The 20,694-nt window shown below is 35.5% G+C and overlaps 1 protein-coding gene across 3 annotated transcripts in view; it reads left to right on the forward strand.

Annotated features, from left to right (window-relative positions):
* Positions 1–9,841, forward strand: part of gabrb3 (gamma-aminobutyric acid type A receptor subunit beta3) — an 81,794-nt gene extending 71,953 nt beyond the window's left edge. The window contains exons 9-11 of one of the 3 annotated variants that reach the window (XM_030132219.1): positions 3,821–4,065; positions 5,300–5,353; positions 7,745–9,841. In XM_030132219.1, coding sequence (XP_029988079.1) covers positions 3,821–4,065; positions 5,300–5,353; positions 7,745–8,092 — 647 coding nt within the window. In that variant the 3' untranslated portion in view covers positions 8,093–9,841. Of the gene's footprint in view, positions 1–3,820; positions 4,066–5,299; positions 5,381–7,744 lie in introns of all 3 variants that reach the window. The other 2 variants (XM_030132218.1, XM_030132221.1) reach the window with 2 other exon arrangements.
* The last annotated feature ends 10,853 nt before the right edge of the window (positions 9,842–20,694 follow it).

Below are 20,694 nucleotides of genomic sequence, written 5' to 3' on the forward strand. Positions count from 1 at the left end.
TATGGTGGGAGAGTATCCTGAGAAAAACTCCATTTGCAGGGATACCGATCAGGCCTCAAATATGAGCAGTGGAAAAAAAGTACAGAGCTGGAATATCACTGCAGCTGCATGGTCTGACTTATTCACTGCAAAAAATATTCCTACTTTAAAGAAGCCATATTTGATTAATTTTTTATTAAACCTTTATTTAACCAGGAAAATCCCATTGAGATTAAGAACCTCTTTTTCAAGGGAATCCTGGCCAAGATAGGCAGCTGCAAAAGTAAAACACTGTTACAAAATTTCACAGTTAAAATCCACACAACATAAGACAAATAAAAGAAAAAGACTAAATTTACAGGCAGATTATGAAAATCAAATGCATGTTAAATCCAGAACTTTCAGTCTGGATTTAAAAGCTCTCAATGAAAGTAACTCAGTCACTCAGACTGCAGATAAATGTGACCCAAATCCGATTTTTTGGCCCATATGTGACCTGTATCTGATCCGTTAAAGACAGTTTGAACAGCACAAATCCAATTTCTTTCAAATGTGACCCAGACCACTTTCATATGTGGTCCTAAATCTGATATGTATCTTATATTTTGCAATGTGACTTCAGTTTGAACAGCCAGGTTGCATTTATCTGACCTTTACATTACTGAAATGCGACAAACGTCACAACTCTGCGTCCCAGGAGTAGAAGCGGCAGGAAAAACACACTTACTTCTCTTCTACCTCTTTTGCACATACAGGTCACTTCAGGGTCGCATTCAGTTCATACTCAAAACTGATAGAAGTCGTATTTAATGTGTAATATGAACGGGCACACAAAAAGTCAGATTTCATCAAAAAATCTGAATTGTGCATGAAGACCTGCTGTCTGAATGTAGCCTTAGTTTCCAGTTGACAACATATTCCATGCATCATGTGCATGATATAATCAGATGGCACTTGCACATAATAAATAAAAATAGTATCATAAGACATACTTGTTTTCCAAGAGCATGCAAAGATTACTAAACATTGTATAAATCTGTATTATTTCAACTCAAACATACAAAGTTAAATTAGCATAAAAAAATACAAATCCCTTTAAAGAAATGCAAAAAAAAAAAGTCTCTGCATTGCTTACATAATACATTTCTCTCGATTATAATTAGATGGCAAAAAAACTGAGAATAGGATGTACAAATATAAACTGTTTATTTACTAAAATCGCATTTTTCTGTGGTTTTATAACTGCACAGGGTGAAACTGAAATTGTGATTTGATTGAATACTCAACTCTAATCAAAATATTCTTAAATATAGTCAAATTGTCTTCTATTGATCAAAAAATATCAATGAGGTAAATGTTAGATTGGTTATATTTTTTGAAATTAGAATAAAACTATAGTTTCTGACAATTTTAATTTAAAATTAGACTTAAGGCTAAAGACGTTCATTTTGTCTTCTGTTTATGTAAATATACTATTTTCTTTTGTTCAGACAAGGTATAAACAGGTAACATCTAAAAACTATACCTTGTCTGAACAAAAGAAAATAGTATATTTATTTTAAAATTAGACTTAATATTCTTAAACTGAGAAGTTTTTCCTTTCCCTGCTGCAACATTATGCAAATAATTATTTTGTTATATTACTGGTTAAGACAAACTCACTGTTAGCTGGAATGTTCTATTAAGACAAGTTAGATTTTCTTGAATTTAGATCACTTTTCTGATGGAAAACTTGATTGACAAAATATTTTTTTAATATAATATAAATGTCTCATTTCTCAAAGGTACAAGTTTTTTTTTTTTTTATGTTCTTAAAATACTGTTCTTGTGCATCCCCTCAGAGATGACTCTTACTCTACAGAACAGTCCTGGAAATATTTTTAGGTTTCGTGGCGAGTTCATATTCTAACACTTTTCTTTGTTACACAGAAATCGAAGCCATGTACTTGTAGTCCTATTGACACCCCCGCACATAGTACTGTACGGTGTTGCAACATTTTGGGATTAATTATGTAAGCCTGAATCGACAGAAATGCACACAGCGTCCAGCCATCCTGGAGACACACAAACAACACAGACACATTTATTGTCGATGGTGCATATTATTGAGAGAATTACTCCACTGTCGTTTATTTAGTCGCTGTAAATGCTGAGTCTGTTCACTCGTTGTTTGCTACAAGAGCTGTAAACCACATTGTGGAGCATTTTCTGCTTAGCAAAGCTGAGTAAATTCAAACTTGCCACGAAGAAGCATCCAAGAACTTCCATCTACTCTTGAAAGCTTTTATGTGTTTCTGATTTCTTGACAATGTTATAGTCAAGTTTGGTGAAAATGTCTGAAAATGACTCATGGTTAGACCTTGACACAAAGGCACACTATCATTTTTCCATGTCAGTGTCGCCTGCTTATCTTAGAGATTTTGTCAGGGCAAATAATGCATAGTTCTACCCTTGCAAAGCTTTGCAAATTGATCTTTAGTGAAAGATAGTTTAAAGAAACAGTTTCTTTTACTGCGCTCTCCTGTCAGCAGAAGTATGACCTATTTATTCTCCAGTATACACCCAGGACCTTGAGTGGTGTGAGTGACTGTGAGTAAATAATCTGAATTCACACCAGAGCAGCTGCTGTCCACTTTACTGTTGACACATCACTGATATCAGCACACTGACCTTGGATCAGTATGGGGTGTCTGACAACAATAAAACTGGATTTGTTACTTGATGTCAGCTCTCAGACATGATGGTGATGATAGTAAGGAGGAGCACAGTAGTCTCTCATTTTATTCCTGGTGACATCAGGGTTATTTCGTGGAAAAACTATGTGCCATTTGAAAACACTAATAATGTAAGAATGGATATGCACTATGGGAAATGTAGTATTTTCAATTTACTTGTCAGGTTCAAACTCTCAGTTGCTTCAACACTAGTCATTCTCCTTATCAGATTTACAAAGTCATCTTATTTTATTCAAACTAACACACACATCAGGAAGCATCACACCTACACTTCATAGGACTTACCATTTCCATTAATTTGAAAAGTTATGATAAAAATGTTTGAGGCAGTTGTCAATAATTATCACAAAAATAAATGACAAATCAATATTTTCTTTCAAGTTTAGGTTTACCTTTTCTTCCTGAGTGACAGTTGAATGAACCAGATGGTTGATTGTGAATTAATATGAATATATGGTAAAAACATGACAAATATTTCAGGAGCCTAGAGCTAGAACATTTACAACAATTAAGAAATACAAATTTAAATGGTCAACATTGAGGTTTTTTTTAAGTATTATGTAAACAAAATAAAATAAGGAGAAAAAAAAGACAAAAATTAAGTAAAAAGCTCTGAATTCTTTTTTAATTGTAGACGACTTTAAACAAAGTTTAAAGATGAAGTAAAAACATTTACTGCAATAATTATCACAATACAAAATTATTAATTATTACTATACTGTATTAGGACTTTTGTCAGTGACGTTTTGTAGTCCAGGCCCCTGTTAGTAATGAAACACATGATTTCAATGTCCAAAAACTTTTGTCCATATTGTATATATGATTATTTGTCAACTATGTAGCCTAGCTTTACCACACGTCCAAAGGTAAACATTATGCACCTTTGTGACTCACTTAAATATTATATCCAACATCCTAAGTGAAGTTTGAAGGTACAGTTTTACAGGGAATGTCTGAAACTGTGCGTTTGCATTATAGGAAATGTAGTGATCACAATACAGGCTTTTCTATTTAGACTAGTAGCACAATAACTACTAAATATCAGAACAAACTAATCTTAATTTTTAGTAATGGTTTGAAATAAAAGATGTGTTTTTTGCCTTCAGGTATCACCACTGTGCTGACCATGACTACCATCAACACCCACTTGAGAGAGACACTACCCAAGATCCCCTATGTCAAAGCCATAGACATGTACCTGATGGGCTGCTTCGTGTTTGTCTTCTTGGCTCTGCTCGAGTACGCTTTTGTCAACTACATCTTCTTTGGACGAGGTCCGCAGATGCAGAAGAAACTGGCAGAGAAAGCACAGAAAGCAAACAACGATCGGGATAAGTTTGACAGGCCCAAGGTGAGGATTAGTCTGGGAAATTACATGACACTGATATCAGAAAGCAACTGACCCTGGTCTTGGAAGACATGTCAACTTTTTACAGCTCTAACATGACATTTCCAGGTTCATGTATCTAAAAATGACTAGGTTGCCTGGGTTACCGGTGTATGTACATTATAGCAAATCTTTCCAACTATGTTCAAATTCAGACAGATCTGTAATATTCAAAGTATTGATCCATTTCATTTGGTTACCTGTCAGTGGCGTCATGTAGAAGTAAAAACTTGTCCCAGTTATAACGCAAATCTTACTATGTTGTGTTTATGTTGTTAAGCGACTATATATAACTATGACATAATCACCAAATAGTTGCTTAGTTAGGAATACAGCAGTATTTAAGGACACTATGCATATTTCTTTTCATTATCTTTACAACATTGTACAACACGGAAATGCAGCTAATTTACCGACATATTTAAATACAGACTTATGGATAATGTTGAAAGCTAACTTGAAGATCAGTCTGTCAACTCATCTGTTAATTTAGCAGTGAGCATACTAACTTTAAAATTAAAAGGTATAGCATAAATATACATAATCAAACGTAATGTGAATAAAACTTTCATACATTTGTGCGTTCATTTTCACCTATTTATCATAAAGAGTTCCAAATCTTATAACTAAAGGGTTAGGGTTAGGGTTAGGGCCCAAATCAATAAATGACACTTCATTTGAAAGGCAATAACGTCTAGTTTCAGAAAAGGTCCTTTTTCAGTACACTGCTGAAATCAGTCTGAACATACATACACATACATGCATACATACACTAGACCCATTAGCTTCAATCACTATCTAGGTGATTCATTCACTAGTTATATTTTGGTGATTGGAAAGGCTGTAAAACAAACCTGGTGACGCAACTGCAGGGAATCGAAACTTTCTCACAAGGTCTGGCAGCCCTACATTGACAAAAGTTATTGTATTGTTATTTGATGTTAAATCGCTGGTGGGAATGAAGAGGTTAACGAAGAAGTAAATGGTGCAGAAATTACATACTGTGCATTTTAAAAGCACGTGTACAGGAGAATAGTAACCATATCATTTCTATGGCTTGTCCTTTTGGCATGTTGGTAAAATCAAGTTTGCCCTGGACTTGAATGGTCCGTATAGTTCCAGACCTTTGTGAACCCCCAATTCAACGCATGACTGAAGCTCAGACAAAGGGCTGTGTGTTTGTTTTTCTCCCGGCTAGTCTGCACTGGAGGGAGGCAATTGCAAGTCTTCATCTGTTAAATCGTCCAATCAGGTACAAAGTCGTCGTCACTCACGACGGGTGAGTGTCTGTTACTACCCGCTGTGTCAGATCTGTGAACCTCCTCTGAAACTTTGCTGCTGCCGTGCAAAGTTTTGTTACCCTCTCATTTAGCAAAAGGGACACTAATGAAACCAGCCATTTCACTCCCACCTAACACAACCAACACCTCAATGCATCTTTTCTTCTCGTTTCACTTCACTTCCACTGCTGTTGTCGTTTGTGTGTGGATTTCTAATCCCCCCAAACTAGCATCTCAAGATCATCATCATCGCAAATCTAATCAGTGTTGACCTGAAAATGTCCTTTACACCTAATAATTTGTACAGTAAATGCAAGTCTGTTATGTAGCATTGGTTAACCTGTGTTGTATCAATATTACTATGTTCATCGTTTCCATCTCTGTAAGCGATGGGCCTCTAAATGACATAATGGGGCACATCTCATCAAACTATCCTGATCACTTACTTTACTCATGACCCAACAAACTGTTCCTGCTGCTTAACCCAATGATACTTTTATGCTAGTTCTCAAATATATTTTTTCTCTATATTTAACATTTCTTAAGTGATTTGTCACCATTTATTATAAAATAATCATCCATATTTTGCATTTTGTTTCAGTCAAAATCAGCCAATTAAGCTGAAGGTTACTTCTGAAGAAATGGTTAAAACTGAAGAAAAAAGTGACTTTCTTCGTAAAATATATCATTAACTGAACATAAAACAAGTGTCTCCATCCACTGTCATTGATCAAACTCCATGGGTTTTACTGTTGAATCAATGTTGTAGAAGATGACGGTGTTTCTACGTTCAGTACGGAGCCTCTGAACGTCCAAATGGGTCATATCTGATGGCCATGAAAAGATGACAAATAGCATTTTACACCAATTATTTACATGTATTGATAGGATTAGTGGATTAACAGGTATTAAACAGTTTAGATCAGTAGATGGTTTTGGTCACTGGTGGGTGTTTGGGTCTTTATGGGTTAATATTCAACCACCAGCTGATGATCATAGACAGATATTTTCAGTTCTAGAAGGCTTAATTATTCTGATGATTCTGAATTTTCTGGTAATGATGTGAATAAGGAGCTCAATCCATTATTTTTAAGTCCAAGCGTGTACTGGAAGTCATCATTAGACTTTGAATTTAGAATTTATATAGACTAATCATATTCGGCTTTTATTGTATCATTATTATATAATTATGTTCTCAGTTCTGTATAATACTGGAAAGTGGATTTACATACAAATATCCCACATGCATTTGTAGATTTGCTGCTGTAGAACTATAGCAAAAAATTGTGTGAAGGCTTTTGGTTAGTTGTAAGGACTTGATGCAATTGCTGCTCTTTTCGTAGACTTGCCGTTAGTAAGTATGTGCAAATTTAAAGATGTATTTACACATTTTCATATTAGCAAATATAATATAGATCTAGGTATTTTCAGTTAATTATACAAATGTGTGTATAATGCAATACAACAATATATATGTAATTTATTACCATTTATTGTAATATTATCTTCTGAATTTTGTATTTCTCAGTGAAAATCAGGTATTTTACTATATTTAATTTACTGATCATGTAGATATTCATAAAAGCTCAGAGCAATATATTATTAACTGAACATAAAAACAAGTGTCTACACCCACTGTCACTTGTAAAACTTCATGGGTTTAACTGATGAATCAATGAAGATGGTAGAGGATGATGATGAAAAGCTAACACATTGTATTTTACCTCAAGTATTTGTATGTATTAATAGGATTAGTGGTTCAGTAGCTTTTAAAAATTGTACATTAGTAGATGCTTTTGGTTGTCTGCAACTGTTTAGAACTTGAAGAGTTAACTAACAGTATGATTATTAACACCCTTTAGAAGATTTTCTCCCTTTTAATGGGTCCCTGGTTGTCCTGAAAAGAACTACCGCTCTACCTTAAAATAGTCTTAAAATAGAAACAAACAATCCTCCTTTCCAAAGATTTCAGGATGTTTCATGATGTTTGGTACATTGAATTCGAGGTGGGACATGTGTATTGTTTTAGTTTATATAAAAGTTGTCTCTGGGATGCAGTGGAGATGTATTTCTGATATATTTCTGACATGTAGTTTGACTGATTTTTATGTTTTGTGTTGAAAGCAGCAGCCGTCATGACATTAGTATTAGAGCCATGCAGTCCAACCTTGAGCAGATTTGTGAGGGGTGATTTAAGTTTGGGACAGGAAATGTGCTTCTGAAGGCTACTGTCTGTTTCCCTGGCTGTAATCCGTCAGCAAGACGCCAGGCCCGGGGCCGACGCTCGCCGCACATGTGCCATCAGTCACCGACGCCTCAACATGAAGCCCGTTTTTAACACTGTTCTTGTCTGTTGTGCCTAGGTCGACTCCCAGGGGAACATTTTGCTGACAACATTAGAGATCCACAACGAGGTGGGAGGGAATGAAATCACAACCACCGTGAGCGAAACACACAACTCTTCCTCCATGGTCTTTGACAACTCGGGCATCCAGTACAGGAAGCCGAGTGCGGCGCGCGAATCAGGCCACCTCAGCCTGGATAGGAACGCTCACTTAAAGAGAACCCGACTGCGAAGACGGTCATCTCAGCTCAAGATCAAAATCCCAGACCTGACCGATGTGAACGCTATCGACAGATGGTCACGGATAATATTCCCCTGCACCTTCTCCCTCTTCAACTTAATCTACTGGCTTTATTATGTTAACTAATGCACTGCTGTTTTATAAACCCAGTTCTGTCTCATCATGCATTTGGATGAGAGTACTTTTAACATGAAGGACACTTTAAAAAAAAATCCTTAAGAACACTTTTTTAATTTAATGAGTGCAGACTGATGAAAAATTATGGACTGCAAACAAGGATTTATCCACACATGTATTTTACAAAGACTGTCTTGTAAATTACTCCAGTGAGGACCTGGGACATTTCATGGGTTGAAAACAGTGTCTTCACTTGATCTGAGCTGTCAGATTATTTACAATGTAGATCTGCTGTTACAACTATACCCATAATAAAGTATGAAACATGGTCATCGTATTACAACGTATTACCAGATGCACAACTCAAACAGACAAACCCAGTGATCCATTGATGTAAACGAACAGATCTGAACACTTATGCATGGACCAAACTCTGACTTTATGATCTGGAAACGACACGGAGTGAAAGGGGACTTCAATTGCCTTGACGCCACCAACCGTTCACTTGTTTTGAAGTGAGCAGTGGAACCGTTATGACCTTCCTCCGACGTTACAGAGATTGAAAACCATTTAGGGATGTCAAAAAGTTTGATTTTAACACCCAGTTTTTATTAACAAGAGGAAAGTTGATGGAGTTGATACCAGCATTTTATAAAGTTGTCATTTCTGTCATTCACTGCCATTACATGAAGAAAAGATATAACATTTTGGGAGTTTGATTTCTTGCCAAGAGTTAAGTAAAAAGATTGATGCCATTATTATGTCTGTATGTTAAATAAGAAGGTAAACTAGGCGATAACTCACTTAGCAGAAGGAGAATAGCTAGCCTGGGTCTGTCCAAATATAAAACAAGCAAATTTTTGTCCCTTAAATACTACACAGTCTATTTTTATGTTAATGTATGAACCAAACCATTACAATTATTACTGGATTTAACTGAGTCTATTTTGTGCTGGAAGAGAGTCGTTTGTTGACATTAGCTAACTCCATTTTTAAGCTAACAACTGTCTCAGATGCCTACATTGATGATATATGTGATACTACACAGAGAAATAGGAGTTTTTTCTAAAAAAAAAAAAAAAAAAAAAAAAAAAATCTTTGTTGGCTTCTGAGCTCTTGAATTCTTCTCTTTTGCTGTTCTTTATTGAAAACCGTGTGCAACGCTGTTAGCTTAACATGGAGTTAGCCAACAACCAGCACCAAGTAAAACAGATTTTAAAACAAACCTCACAAGCATGCACAGATCTGACACACATACATATATATAATGAATCAAACTGCTTAGATTCATTAAAGCCAGGTTTAGGCTAGCTAAATTCTTGCTTCCTCATCTATATGCTAAGCTAATCAAAGGTAAACTAATTGTTTCCTGAGAACAGTATCAGTCTTTTCTTGTAACTCAGCTTTTTATAACTAGCATGTACAGTTCTGTATCTGATCAGTTTACATTTCATCATTGTACTTTTAGCAATGCTGTCACAATGCCCTGAACACTTATTATGCATGTTTTTCAGACTGAGTGCACTCTAACTTTTGTCTTTCATTTTCAAGTTGTCGCCCTGGCATTTGTTCTTTTTTCTTAACTTTGATGTACATACTGTATCATTTTCAACTGTTTCAGCTTCACATTAATTACATGGCTATGTTGTCAACATTGTTTTGCTCAGTGATTTCAGGCCTGGCTATTCTGTTTGTTAGTTTTCACACTACATTATGATTTCCTATTTGTGTTGTAAATATAAAACACATATCATAGCCTGTGATTATTTCTGTTCTTTCCTTCAGCAGTCACATACTATAAGTGAGTCGAGGCTGTAGGGTTTCAGCATATATAATCTCTTCAAAACAACAAGTATTCGCACCACACCATCTGCACTGTTTGGTTGAGCTACTTGAAGAGCGTAGGAGTGACACCACCTGCCAGAAGTCCACACAGCTTGACAACACCCAAGTGCACCCGTCTGACGAAGCCCAACATCCCATAGCAATAAAGAAAAAAAAAACAAAAAAAAATGGATAATGTAGCAGTGTTCTGCAAGATGTCCAACAAGTGTAGAAGCCTGACATTTTCTAGCGCACTATGTGTTCTCTTTTACATAAGAGTAACACTTCATACTTCAACACCCTTGTTTTACATTAATAACCAGTGCATGCTACGCACACATTATATATAGTAGTGGAGAAAAAAATTTTTTCGGACGCCTTTAAAATTTTACATAATCTCAAATATCATGAAATATTTGCGGGAAAATATTTTTTGTGTTTCAAAAGATGTGGCTGTATCAGTCAGATAGTCTACAAACAGATGCAAATGGTATTTAAAAATTGGTTTTATTGTTAATAAGAAAAAATAACAAAACTAAATTGTGGACAGTTTCAACATGTCATGCCCTGGATGTGTTTCATTATATTGCAGAAACATCTGGTTTTGACCTTGATGGAAAAGAGAGGGAAGGAAATGTGGGTTTGGAGAGTGGAACAATACTTATATATGCAGTTATATGCACAGGATAAACAAATCAGGATAAACTAATAATTGGCATTTATTGAATTTGAATTTATTGCAAAAAAAAAAATACTAAGATACAGATTCAAAACTATATATAAAAGTGTATGAATGCAATTCACACTGAAGGTTATTTTTTACCATTCAATGTTTTCATCAGATTTCAGAATTTAGGTGCTGTTTGGGTTCCAGCATTTTCACTAACGCTGTGGGAGACCTAGGCTCCTGGATTGAGAAAGATAATTTTACAATTCTCAACAAAAAATATATGATTTCATATTATTTAGGACCATTATTATTATTAGCATAAATTGTACATAATCTTTTCAGAAGTTCAGGAGCAGGACCCCACCTCAAAAACTGCTATGTACAACACACCTGTTTATCCTGTTGGTCATCCTATGTACCATGGAGATAAGGTGAGCATGAGAGCTGCAGACCCTCCTCAAACCACAGACACTCATCCATTTACTTCATCATTATAATGCATTTTTAATTCAATAGCAGTATCCAATAAATCGACTTGTTTACAGTTGTGGTACTTGCTGGTAAATGTGTACAAGACATGAAGTTAGTTTGGATGTTTTCTACAGTGGTTCTACATTCATTTGGTCTAAGTGTTTTTGGTAATGTGCCTAAACCTTTCATTAGCAGGGAAAACCCTTCTATATAAAGTTGTTCTTCAATAACTTATACTCCAACTGTAACTGTCAATTATTGATTAGAAGTTCATTTCAGAAGGAGATGCAGTTGTTAAAAAATCATTCACAATTCAAAACATACCCATCTGCCTGTACATGACTGTAAGCCTTTTCTTACTGATGCATATAAAAACCAGACTGTTCTGAAAAGTGAATGTGGCATTTAACTGTTCAATGAATGCATCCTGGGTTTACATGTACAAATTATTCACAGGTTGATTTGCAAATAGTTTACTCATGAAAACTGTAGTCTTTTGATCTTCAAAACAGAAATTAACTAATGATAACGTAATAGATTTCATTTGCATTATGTGACTTTGTTTAGATGCTTTAACCTTTAACCTTTACCATACAAGATTTACCTGTGCTTCTGAGCATATGCGAACTTTGTGTGAGGAAAGTAACAACTTTCTTGGTTGTCTTCATTATTGATAGCACACTGTGCAAATTTGTTTGTGAATGACAACAGGTTAGTTTTCCACAAAAATCCATAATTCTCACTCCTCAGTAGTCCTTAATGTGCAACACCAACTACTGTTAACCCAGAATCTAGCTATCATCCCCTTTTCCACCACAGGAACTGTACGAGGAACTTTAACTTTACCCAGGATTCTGAAAAATCTTGCTATGTTTACACCAAAATGACCCGGGTAAAAAAAACTCTCCCTCAACCCCAAACTTTCACTGAAAAAGTTCCTGGTAGGGGGGCAGGACGTTTCAGATTCCCTTTGGGGTTGGGGTTGTGTGTTGAAGAGCGCTGATTGTGGAACACATTTGCAGTGTTCCACATTTATGTTCACCCGCTATAACCAGAATGCGGCTGCAAACTTGTTTATTCCGTTTCTACAACCTTTATGACATTCGTTTTTGGATCATTTGGAAAATGGAGCAAAAAAAGAGAAGCTACAAGAAGTGGTGGGGCAATGAGGTCCATTTTTTCAGCTCTTTTGAGCATATTCACCTTGCTCCTACAAGTGCATTGCAATAATCTCTCTGTCCATATGTTCTGGATAATAACCCTGGACCTCATTGAACATGTGCCTATTATGCTCAAAAGAAATTCAGTGGGACTTGGAGTCAGCAGCTTGAAACAACTGAGCCTGATTTGAATACGTTTCCAAGAACTTTGAGGTGCGGTGAAAGCACAAACCACACAGGTTACCAGGAATTATTTTATCCAGGTAAATAAATTCCTGCCAATTAAAGTTCCTGGAAATATTAGCAGAAAAGGCACTGTTCTTAGCTTACACCCAGTTCTTGAAATGGACTCCAGCATGAATGTCATAGAAGCGCATATATTCAACAACTTAGACATGACTATAAGTGACATTTTTCACTATAAATGGTTCTGTCATTTCAAATATATTTTGCTACCCCACATATTTTGCTTGTTTTCAACTCTTATATCATGTAGTCAATTTTATCCAAGTAACAGCACAATAAAATCAGTGCATAAATGATGTCCTGCAGCAGTAGCTATCATAAGCTAAGCTAGAAGAGGCAATTTTCTTACAGGGACCTCGTCAGCAGAAATAAGATTCAAACAACCATAACCATCAGAGATATGATCCCTGTTTTACTGTGTGTTTTAGCACTGCTGGGGTCATGGCAGAGCGCCTCTCAAATGAGCGATGCTGCTGTATTATTCATAACACCCAAGAGAACTGTAACTACCTTAATCATTCATTAGTCAGCTGCGTTCTTCATTTATCCCCTCTATCCTTTCTGCAGCATATTATGTTTTGACAAACGTTAGTCATTCTAATCTCATTTGTGTCACTCTGCCTGTTTGTTACTTATCCCCCTGCCTGTGGTAATGTTGTGATTGGTGTGGCGTAGGATGAAGGGCTTTGACGATTCGGCTGCATGATATGCCGGAGCTGCAATAATTCAGTCCTCAAATAACAGCTGATTTACTGATGCGTGTGCATGTGTCAGACAAATGAACAGCAGGTATGTGTTTTACCATGTACTGTTCATTATTCTGATGTGAAATAACACATTTAAAATCCTTCCCTCTCTCTCTCGCTCTCTCGCTTTTACATTTCCATAAAATCTGAATTGTGTGAGCTCTGGTCCTCTGCACTCTGATTAAATGGCTTTGTACTGGTGACAGATGAGATTAATCTCACCGCTGGAACACTTCATGGATGTAATGACAAATAATGATTGAATGAAACAGGAACATTGTACACATAGCGGTCCCATGTATTTCACTTACCTGCAGGCAAGTTCCTGATGGTATTTACTCTTCACCTTTCAGTACGTATAAACACACCAGACTCTAAAATATTATGTATTTCAGATGTTCACAACTGGCTTTAAAGTAACTGACACACCTTTGCACACACTTTTTGTGTACTTTTCTAATGGTGATAGCTTGAACAAAACACTCGGAAGCAAAACCTTTGACACAGTTTTGTTATAGTGTGAGAATATTTACTTGATCATTGATTTTTAAGTAAATAATCTTAATTTCACGACTTTCAAAAAAGATGTGAATAACCTATGAACACCCTCAAATTCCTTAACCTGTTTAACCTTGACCATATTTTCAGGGGAAAAACTCCTAAAAAGACATACCCAAAGTAAATGAAGAATTACTTCACAATAACAAGGTTCATATGAATATTCTTGGTGTCCATGGACATTTAGAGACCTCACAGAATCTATTCCCATTGTCTAAAATATTGTATCTATTACTATGCCTGAGTAAACTGTAACAAACTAAAGAGAAATTTGAATTTTTTATCCTCACCCGTTTTTTTTTCGGCTGGATTGACGATATGCATAAATTAATTGTTTGTATCGGAGATTTTTAATAGCATATATTTCACCCCACAAAGATTAAAAATCATGTTTGAACATTAAAGTTTGCACTAAAATACACTTTTGATGTACTTTTATTAACATTAGGGTCTAAACTTTGAGCAAAAGTTGAAAAAAACATCCATTGTCCTGATTTATTATATTTTTATAGTAGATGAATATTAATATAATTTTTTCGGCCCGCAGGCAGGCTGATAGGGCTAAAACAAGTGCTATTTCAACAATATTCTGCCTGTTACTAAATGCTCTGTGTCTTCGTAGGTCCACTGTGATCTGTGGGTTGTAATCCACATGTGTAAATGACAAGATGAGGTGTAAAATTGTTCTTAAGGAATTTCAGGTTGTTTGTGGTTGTTCATACTGTGAATATGGTCATAATGTCATTTTACTTTTTTGTAGTAAAACAGAGAAAAATGTGGAATGATCATTATGTTTAGGTTTTACTGGTCTGACCTACTTGAGTTCAAATTGGACTGTATGTGGTACGTGAACTAAAAATGAATTTGATGAAAAAAGACTGTGCTAAAATAGTTAGCATTAGCTTAGAAATGGTATCATCAAACCTAAAGGAAAGTCCGTACTCCAACGCAAACTTTGCATGTGCATGCGAGAATATACAAATCTTACTTTGAATCATCATGTCTAGTAATTTCCATGCAAGTCTTAAAATTTCTAGGTAAGTGCCAATCCATTTGCCAGCAAAATATTAGCATTTTACATTTCTTCAATCCCTCCATAAAAATATATTTAATCTCTGCATGTTAACCATCCTCATATACACAGCACCTAGCATTAGCATTAGCATTAGCATTGGTACATTGGGAGCAGTGCTGTTGAAGGCGCTTGGGAAAGAACTCCAGATCTTCATCAGTACCTTCGTTCAGGGCACTGACAGGAAAATTAACCTACACAGACCTGTTTTTGTTGACGGGGAAACCAGAGAATCTGGAAGAAGCCCACAGTAGTGATATAGCTTTCCACAATACCACCTGTTTGCAAAGTTGCACAAAAGCAACATTTTTTCTGGTGAGTGTATAACAACCTGAATATAAGGATTGTTGTGTGTTTACCTTAGAATGGGCTGTTTACATGCTAAAAAGGCATCTGGTCACCTCCTCTAACTCTACCATGTTCCCATATATCTACAGTGGCTCAGTGCTGCACTCCACTGTTGCTCAGACCTTTGTTTTCATTTTACAGCAGCTGGCATTGTGTGTTAATGCTCATATTTTGACTGTGAATCAAGGTTGTAATAGTTTTGGATTTTTTTATTATTGTTTAGTTTTAGTTACTTTAGTTTTTTCCTCTAATTCAGTTAGTTTTAATTCATTTTTAGAGCAGGTTTCCTAGTTTTTATTTAAAAAAAAATTCTAAATGCTTAGTTTTAGTTTAGTTTTAGTATTAATTTTAGTTTTTTCACATCTTTTATCTTCCTCACCGTCATATTCAATTAAATCCCATACAGGACTATACTGCTTTCTCCCAACTTTAGTCTCCATGTTTCCAGGTAGAGTGGGGACGAGAAGCCCACTCTAAACCACAAGTGACGAGAAGTGATGGACCATAAAGTGCTGTATGGTGCCGCTAGCTAAAATTGCTAGAGTGAAATAAATCAATTTCATATCAAATCCGACATCGACAAAGTTGAAAACGAGGGGATTTTATCTATAATTTTAAACATTTTAGTTAGTTTTGTAAGCACACAATTCAGTTTCAGTTAATTATCATTTTTTCTTTTAATTATCATTTTTATTTATTTCAGTTAACAAAACAGTTTTTTTCAATTCTGGTTTTCGTCATTTTGTTAGTTTTCATTAGTTTTCGTTAACAATAATAACCTTGGTGTGGATTGGAGGTGATGGCCATGATATTTGGGGGAATGAAGTATTCACGTAGGCTGCAATTTCACCTTCACCACTAGATGGCACTAAATTTCACACATTGTACCTTTAAACTTTTAAACATACATAATATGTAATTCACTGCACTGTCTGTTTCAACCGTACAATGACTTACGTCTTAACATATACATAAGTGTCTCAAATACTAACATAGTGAAATCGAATGGGATTTAAAATGCAACAACTAATATTTTTTTGTAGTCACTGGACGAAAAATTTGGAAACTGTGAATGAGCATGCATTGTGTTACTGCAATATCTTATAAAAACAGTGGCAGAAAAGAAGGTTTCATTAATACATATTATTCTAGTAATCATAATGAACAAACATTACATTTCTCAGTCATGTCCCTCTCTGCTGATTTAATTAACATCATGTTGCAGGGGTTATGATTCAGTATTTTGCCATATATTAATTCAGTCTTAGATTAAATGTAATAAAGAATATGTTGTGATGCTCAAGTGCATCCATTTTTTTCCTGATGCCCTGTGTAAAATCATCAAAAAAGCATCTACAGCACTATTTTAAAATGTTGAGTATCATTAACGAGGCTTTGTAAAGTGACAAGAACAAATCTTTAGGTCAAAACATACATGTAACAAGAAGGAAAACCAACACTGAAACTGCAGTAAAGTCACCACATAAAAGCAAATATGCACGATGACAATATTCTGACAAACAAAAAAACCTCCTGTCTGATCAAATCCCTGAGGACGCAGGACTGTAAAACCCTCTTGTAAAAATGCAGCTCTGAGGATTTGCCTGTATAATTAGTGCTTTTACAGAGAAAGTGTCAGACAAATGAAGGTGAAAGAGAGTCATTTATTATTTCCATTAAAGGTACTGTATTGTGTCAGATATTGTAGATTTGTTCACTAAATGACATGCAAATCAGGGATTAGGGAGACTATTAACAGGACTGTAAACATATTAAATGCAACATAAGCAGGAGGAAAACATTTTAACCATGTGATACAGTAAGCACATCATACTGTATATTAAAAAATAAAGAATTGACTGTGTTTTTCCCCTCAGATTCTCTGATAATGAAGCTCTGGGCATGTGTGTGCAATAAAAGCAATAACCGAAACAAATCAGAGCGTTGATTGGGCTTCTTTTGGAAACTATGAGGATAATTAGACTGAGGCAATAATAAATTTCAGATTTTAATGAGACAGACAGTTCGAATATCAGTACATTCACACAGGATAATTCATCTAAATGAGTGATATTAAAACTGGAGGCGGGAGAGACAATGACTGCTATGTGAGTGGAGGACAAATAACCAGGAGCTGGGGTTTCCAACACAAATTGGATCTCCACGTCTTTCAAAGAAGCTCCTCATTACCGACAGAGTGTGAGTATAAGATGTGGGATATTGATATCACCAGTAGGCTTTCATATCTGCACGTCTGATCCACTGTAGGGTGTTTTTGCACAAGACAATGTCCACAATGATTAAAAAATGCTCTGTTTGGAGCCATTTCGTTGTCAGACCACAAAAAAAATGATTAGGAGTATATTATACTGTCAAAAGTGTGTTATAGGAAGATACTGTAATGTTACAACATATGACAAAGGGACAAGAACTTCAGCTCCAAAATCCAAAACGGATACATATGAAAAATTAACTCTGCTGGCGATCAAAAAATCAATATTATTTTTCCAGGAGGTTTCACCCTCAGGTTTGGACCCTCTAATAAGTGATTTTGCGATCCAGCTTTACATTTTTCCTCCATTAACAAGATCTCAGGTCAAATAGAAGACTCTGATGTTGGCTGTGTCTGGCTTTGACTGACAGCTCATTTGTTGGCAAAGTTGAACTTTCAGGCTTTTGTCTTAAATATCCATCCACTTCTCAAGAAGGTCACCGATATTGTTGCATGTGATATAAATCTGTTTTTGTTATTCTGTCTGGGCAGCAGTATATTTACTTATAGGAGTGGTAGTAGCAGTAATAAGTAGTATAGTAGGAGTAGCAGTAGTGATAGTGGTGGTAGTAGTAGTAGTAGTAGTGGTAATAGTAGTAGTAGTAGTGGAAGTAGTACTAGTAGTAGTAGTAGTAGTAATAGTAGTAGTAGTAGTAGTAGTAGTAATAGTAGTAGTAGTAGTGGTAGTAGTACTAGTAGTAGTAGTAATAGTAGTAGTAGTAGTAGTAGTAGTAGTAGTAGTAGTAGTAGTAATAGTAGTGGTTGTAGTAGTAGTGGTGGTGGTAGTAGTAATAGTAGTAGTGGTAGTAGTAGTAGTAGTAGTAGTGGTGGTGGTGGTGGTAGTAGTAATAGTAGTAGTGGTAGTAGCAGTAGTAATAGTAGTAGCAGTAGTAGTAGTAGTAATAGTGGTGGTAGTAGTACTAGTAGTAGTAGTAGTAATAGTAGTAGTAGTAGTAGTAGTAGTAGTAGTAATAGTAGTGGTAGTAGTAGTAGTGGTGGTGGTAGTAGTAATAGTAGTAGTGGTAGTAGTAGTAGTAGTGGTGGTGGTGGTAGTAGTAATAGTAGTAGTGGTAGTAGTAGTAGTAATAGTAGTAGCAGTAGTAGTAGTAGTAGTAGTAATAGTAGTGGTAGTAGTAGTAGTGGTGGTGGTCGTAGTTATAGTAGTAGTGATAGTAGTAGTAGTAGTGGTGGTGGTGGTAGTAGTAATAGTAGTAGTGGTAGTAGTAGTAGTAATAGTAGTAGCAGTAGTAGTAGTAGTAGTAGTAATAGTAGTGGTAGTAGTAGTAGTGGTGGTGGTCGTAGTTATAGTAGTAGTGATAGTAGTAGTAGTAGTAGTAATATAATAGTAGTGAATTATTATATTCTTTAAAATTATGCCACAGTTGTTAGAATTTGTGTGAATGGTGCAGAATGACTGGTGGTTTTGTTCTGGTCCCACATGACTTTTGTATATTTAGACTCTTCAGTGTGGGGTCATCACACCAGCTACACTTGCCAGGAGATTTGTGATGGAACTGTCACCTAAATGAGGGTCTAACAGACCAGTTTCATAAATGGATCACAGAATATATCAATTACTTTAAACCAGATGTTAAAGCATGTTTTAATATGTCCCTCTTGACCTGTAAGGAATATTAAAGTACGTGTGCAATACTTATTCTTTCGTATTAATTTTCTGCATGGACTAGTTTAAAAGTGTTTGTAGTTTGATCAGGGGAAAACTTTAATATCATCCACTTTCTGTCATGCAAAGATATATTTAAAAAATTGATCTCTTCTGTCGTTACAATGTTGAAGAGTAACATGCATGAAACAGACTAACAATTAAATAAAATATAAATTGATTTCAGATGTAGTTACTAAGAAAAAATGTAATGAAATTACAACACTAGTCCAAATGTTGCTTATTACAGAGAGATTACAACCAAATATATGAAAGTTTTCATGTAGAATATTAACATTTGGTCATGTCATTGGACATTTCAGTGCTGGAAATTCAATAATATTTCTCTCCTGAAGTCAATTAAGGCTCTGACATTATTGTACATTACTGTGGATTTAAAATGATTTTACTGCCAGGCAAAAGTGTTCTGTTAGTAATTAAATGTAAGGCGCTAAATTACTTTGATGAAATAATTAAAGTCATTCTATTATTTCTGACATTTTAACAGTGTAACTGAAACCTGTATTACATTTCCAGAGTAACCTTCCCAATGTGAGTTACACATTACATTTGTAAAATCAATGTGGCATTATCCCCAGTCATACCTGGAATATGACTGTGGAGACAAACACACCTGACTGGGACATGTTTGCTCCAGCTCTAACTACCTGGACTCATCAGTTTTATTGGTGCTGCTCAGCAGCTGGGCTGCAGTTTGTCCAGATGGTTCTACTGCATTGCACCCACATACAGACAGTCATGAATGAACACAGAGCCAAAATGAAATTTAACTGGAATATATGTCGTTTCAGCTTTCAAATATAATTAAAAAAGGCATTTTACTCTGTAATCATTAGGCTCTTCATTAGCCACATTCATTAAAAAATAAATAGACCTAATAAAAGTGAATTTGAATAATTTGTAACTCCGGCAAAAGATTATCACTTTAGTTTTTTTTACTCTACTTTGATGTACACTGTGATGCTTTCATTCATTTTGTTTTAGCATTAGTTATTCTCCCTGGTTTCCACCCAACATCTAGTGACAGAGATGCAATAAACCAATAAACCAAGCAGCTCACCCTCTCAAATTAACATCCTGGTCATGACATACATAAATGGGAATTACCATTAATGATTATTTGTACGTGATCCTACACTTCATCCATATACTTCCAACATTTCACTCACTGATGCCGTTAACTTTCTGCTGCTTTGATTTTGTGCCTCCAAACTTTCTAAAGAAGGATTTTCAGTATCATGAATCAGACACATGGAAGTGGATCTTGTTGATTACACAGTCCTCAAAGGTTTTAAACATCACATACAGACACTTGTGTTCTTACTAGTGTTCCAAGTGTATTTTAACCTTTTGACTTCACCACAACTGCTACTGACTCGAACTCCAGTAACGTTCTTTAGAAAATAAACTGTGGTAAACTCTCACTTCTGACTGTATCATGTCATAGTGCTGAAAAATAGAGTGGAGTGTTCTCCAAGGGTCAGTTCTTGGACCTCTTATGTTCATTCATTTATCAATACAGTACTTGTAGAAATGAGGCATACAACTCTTGAATTTGGC

Source organism: Sphaeramia orbicularis, chromosome 4 (genome assembly GCF_902148855.1).
Source record: "Sphaeramia orbicularis chromosome 4, fSphaOr1.1, whole genome shotgun sequence".
Classification (NCBI taxonomy): domain Eukaryota; kingdom Metazoa; phylum Chordata; class Actinopteri; order Kurtiformes; family Apogonidae; genus Sphaeramia; species Sphaeramia orbicularis.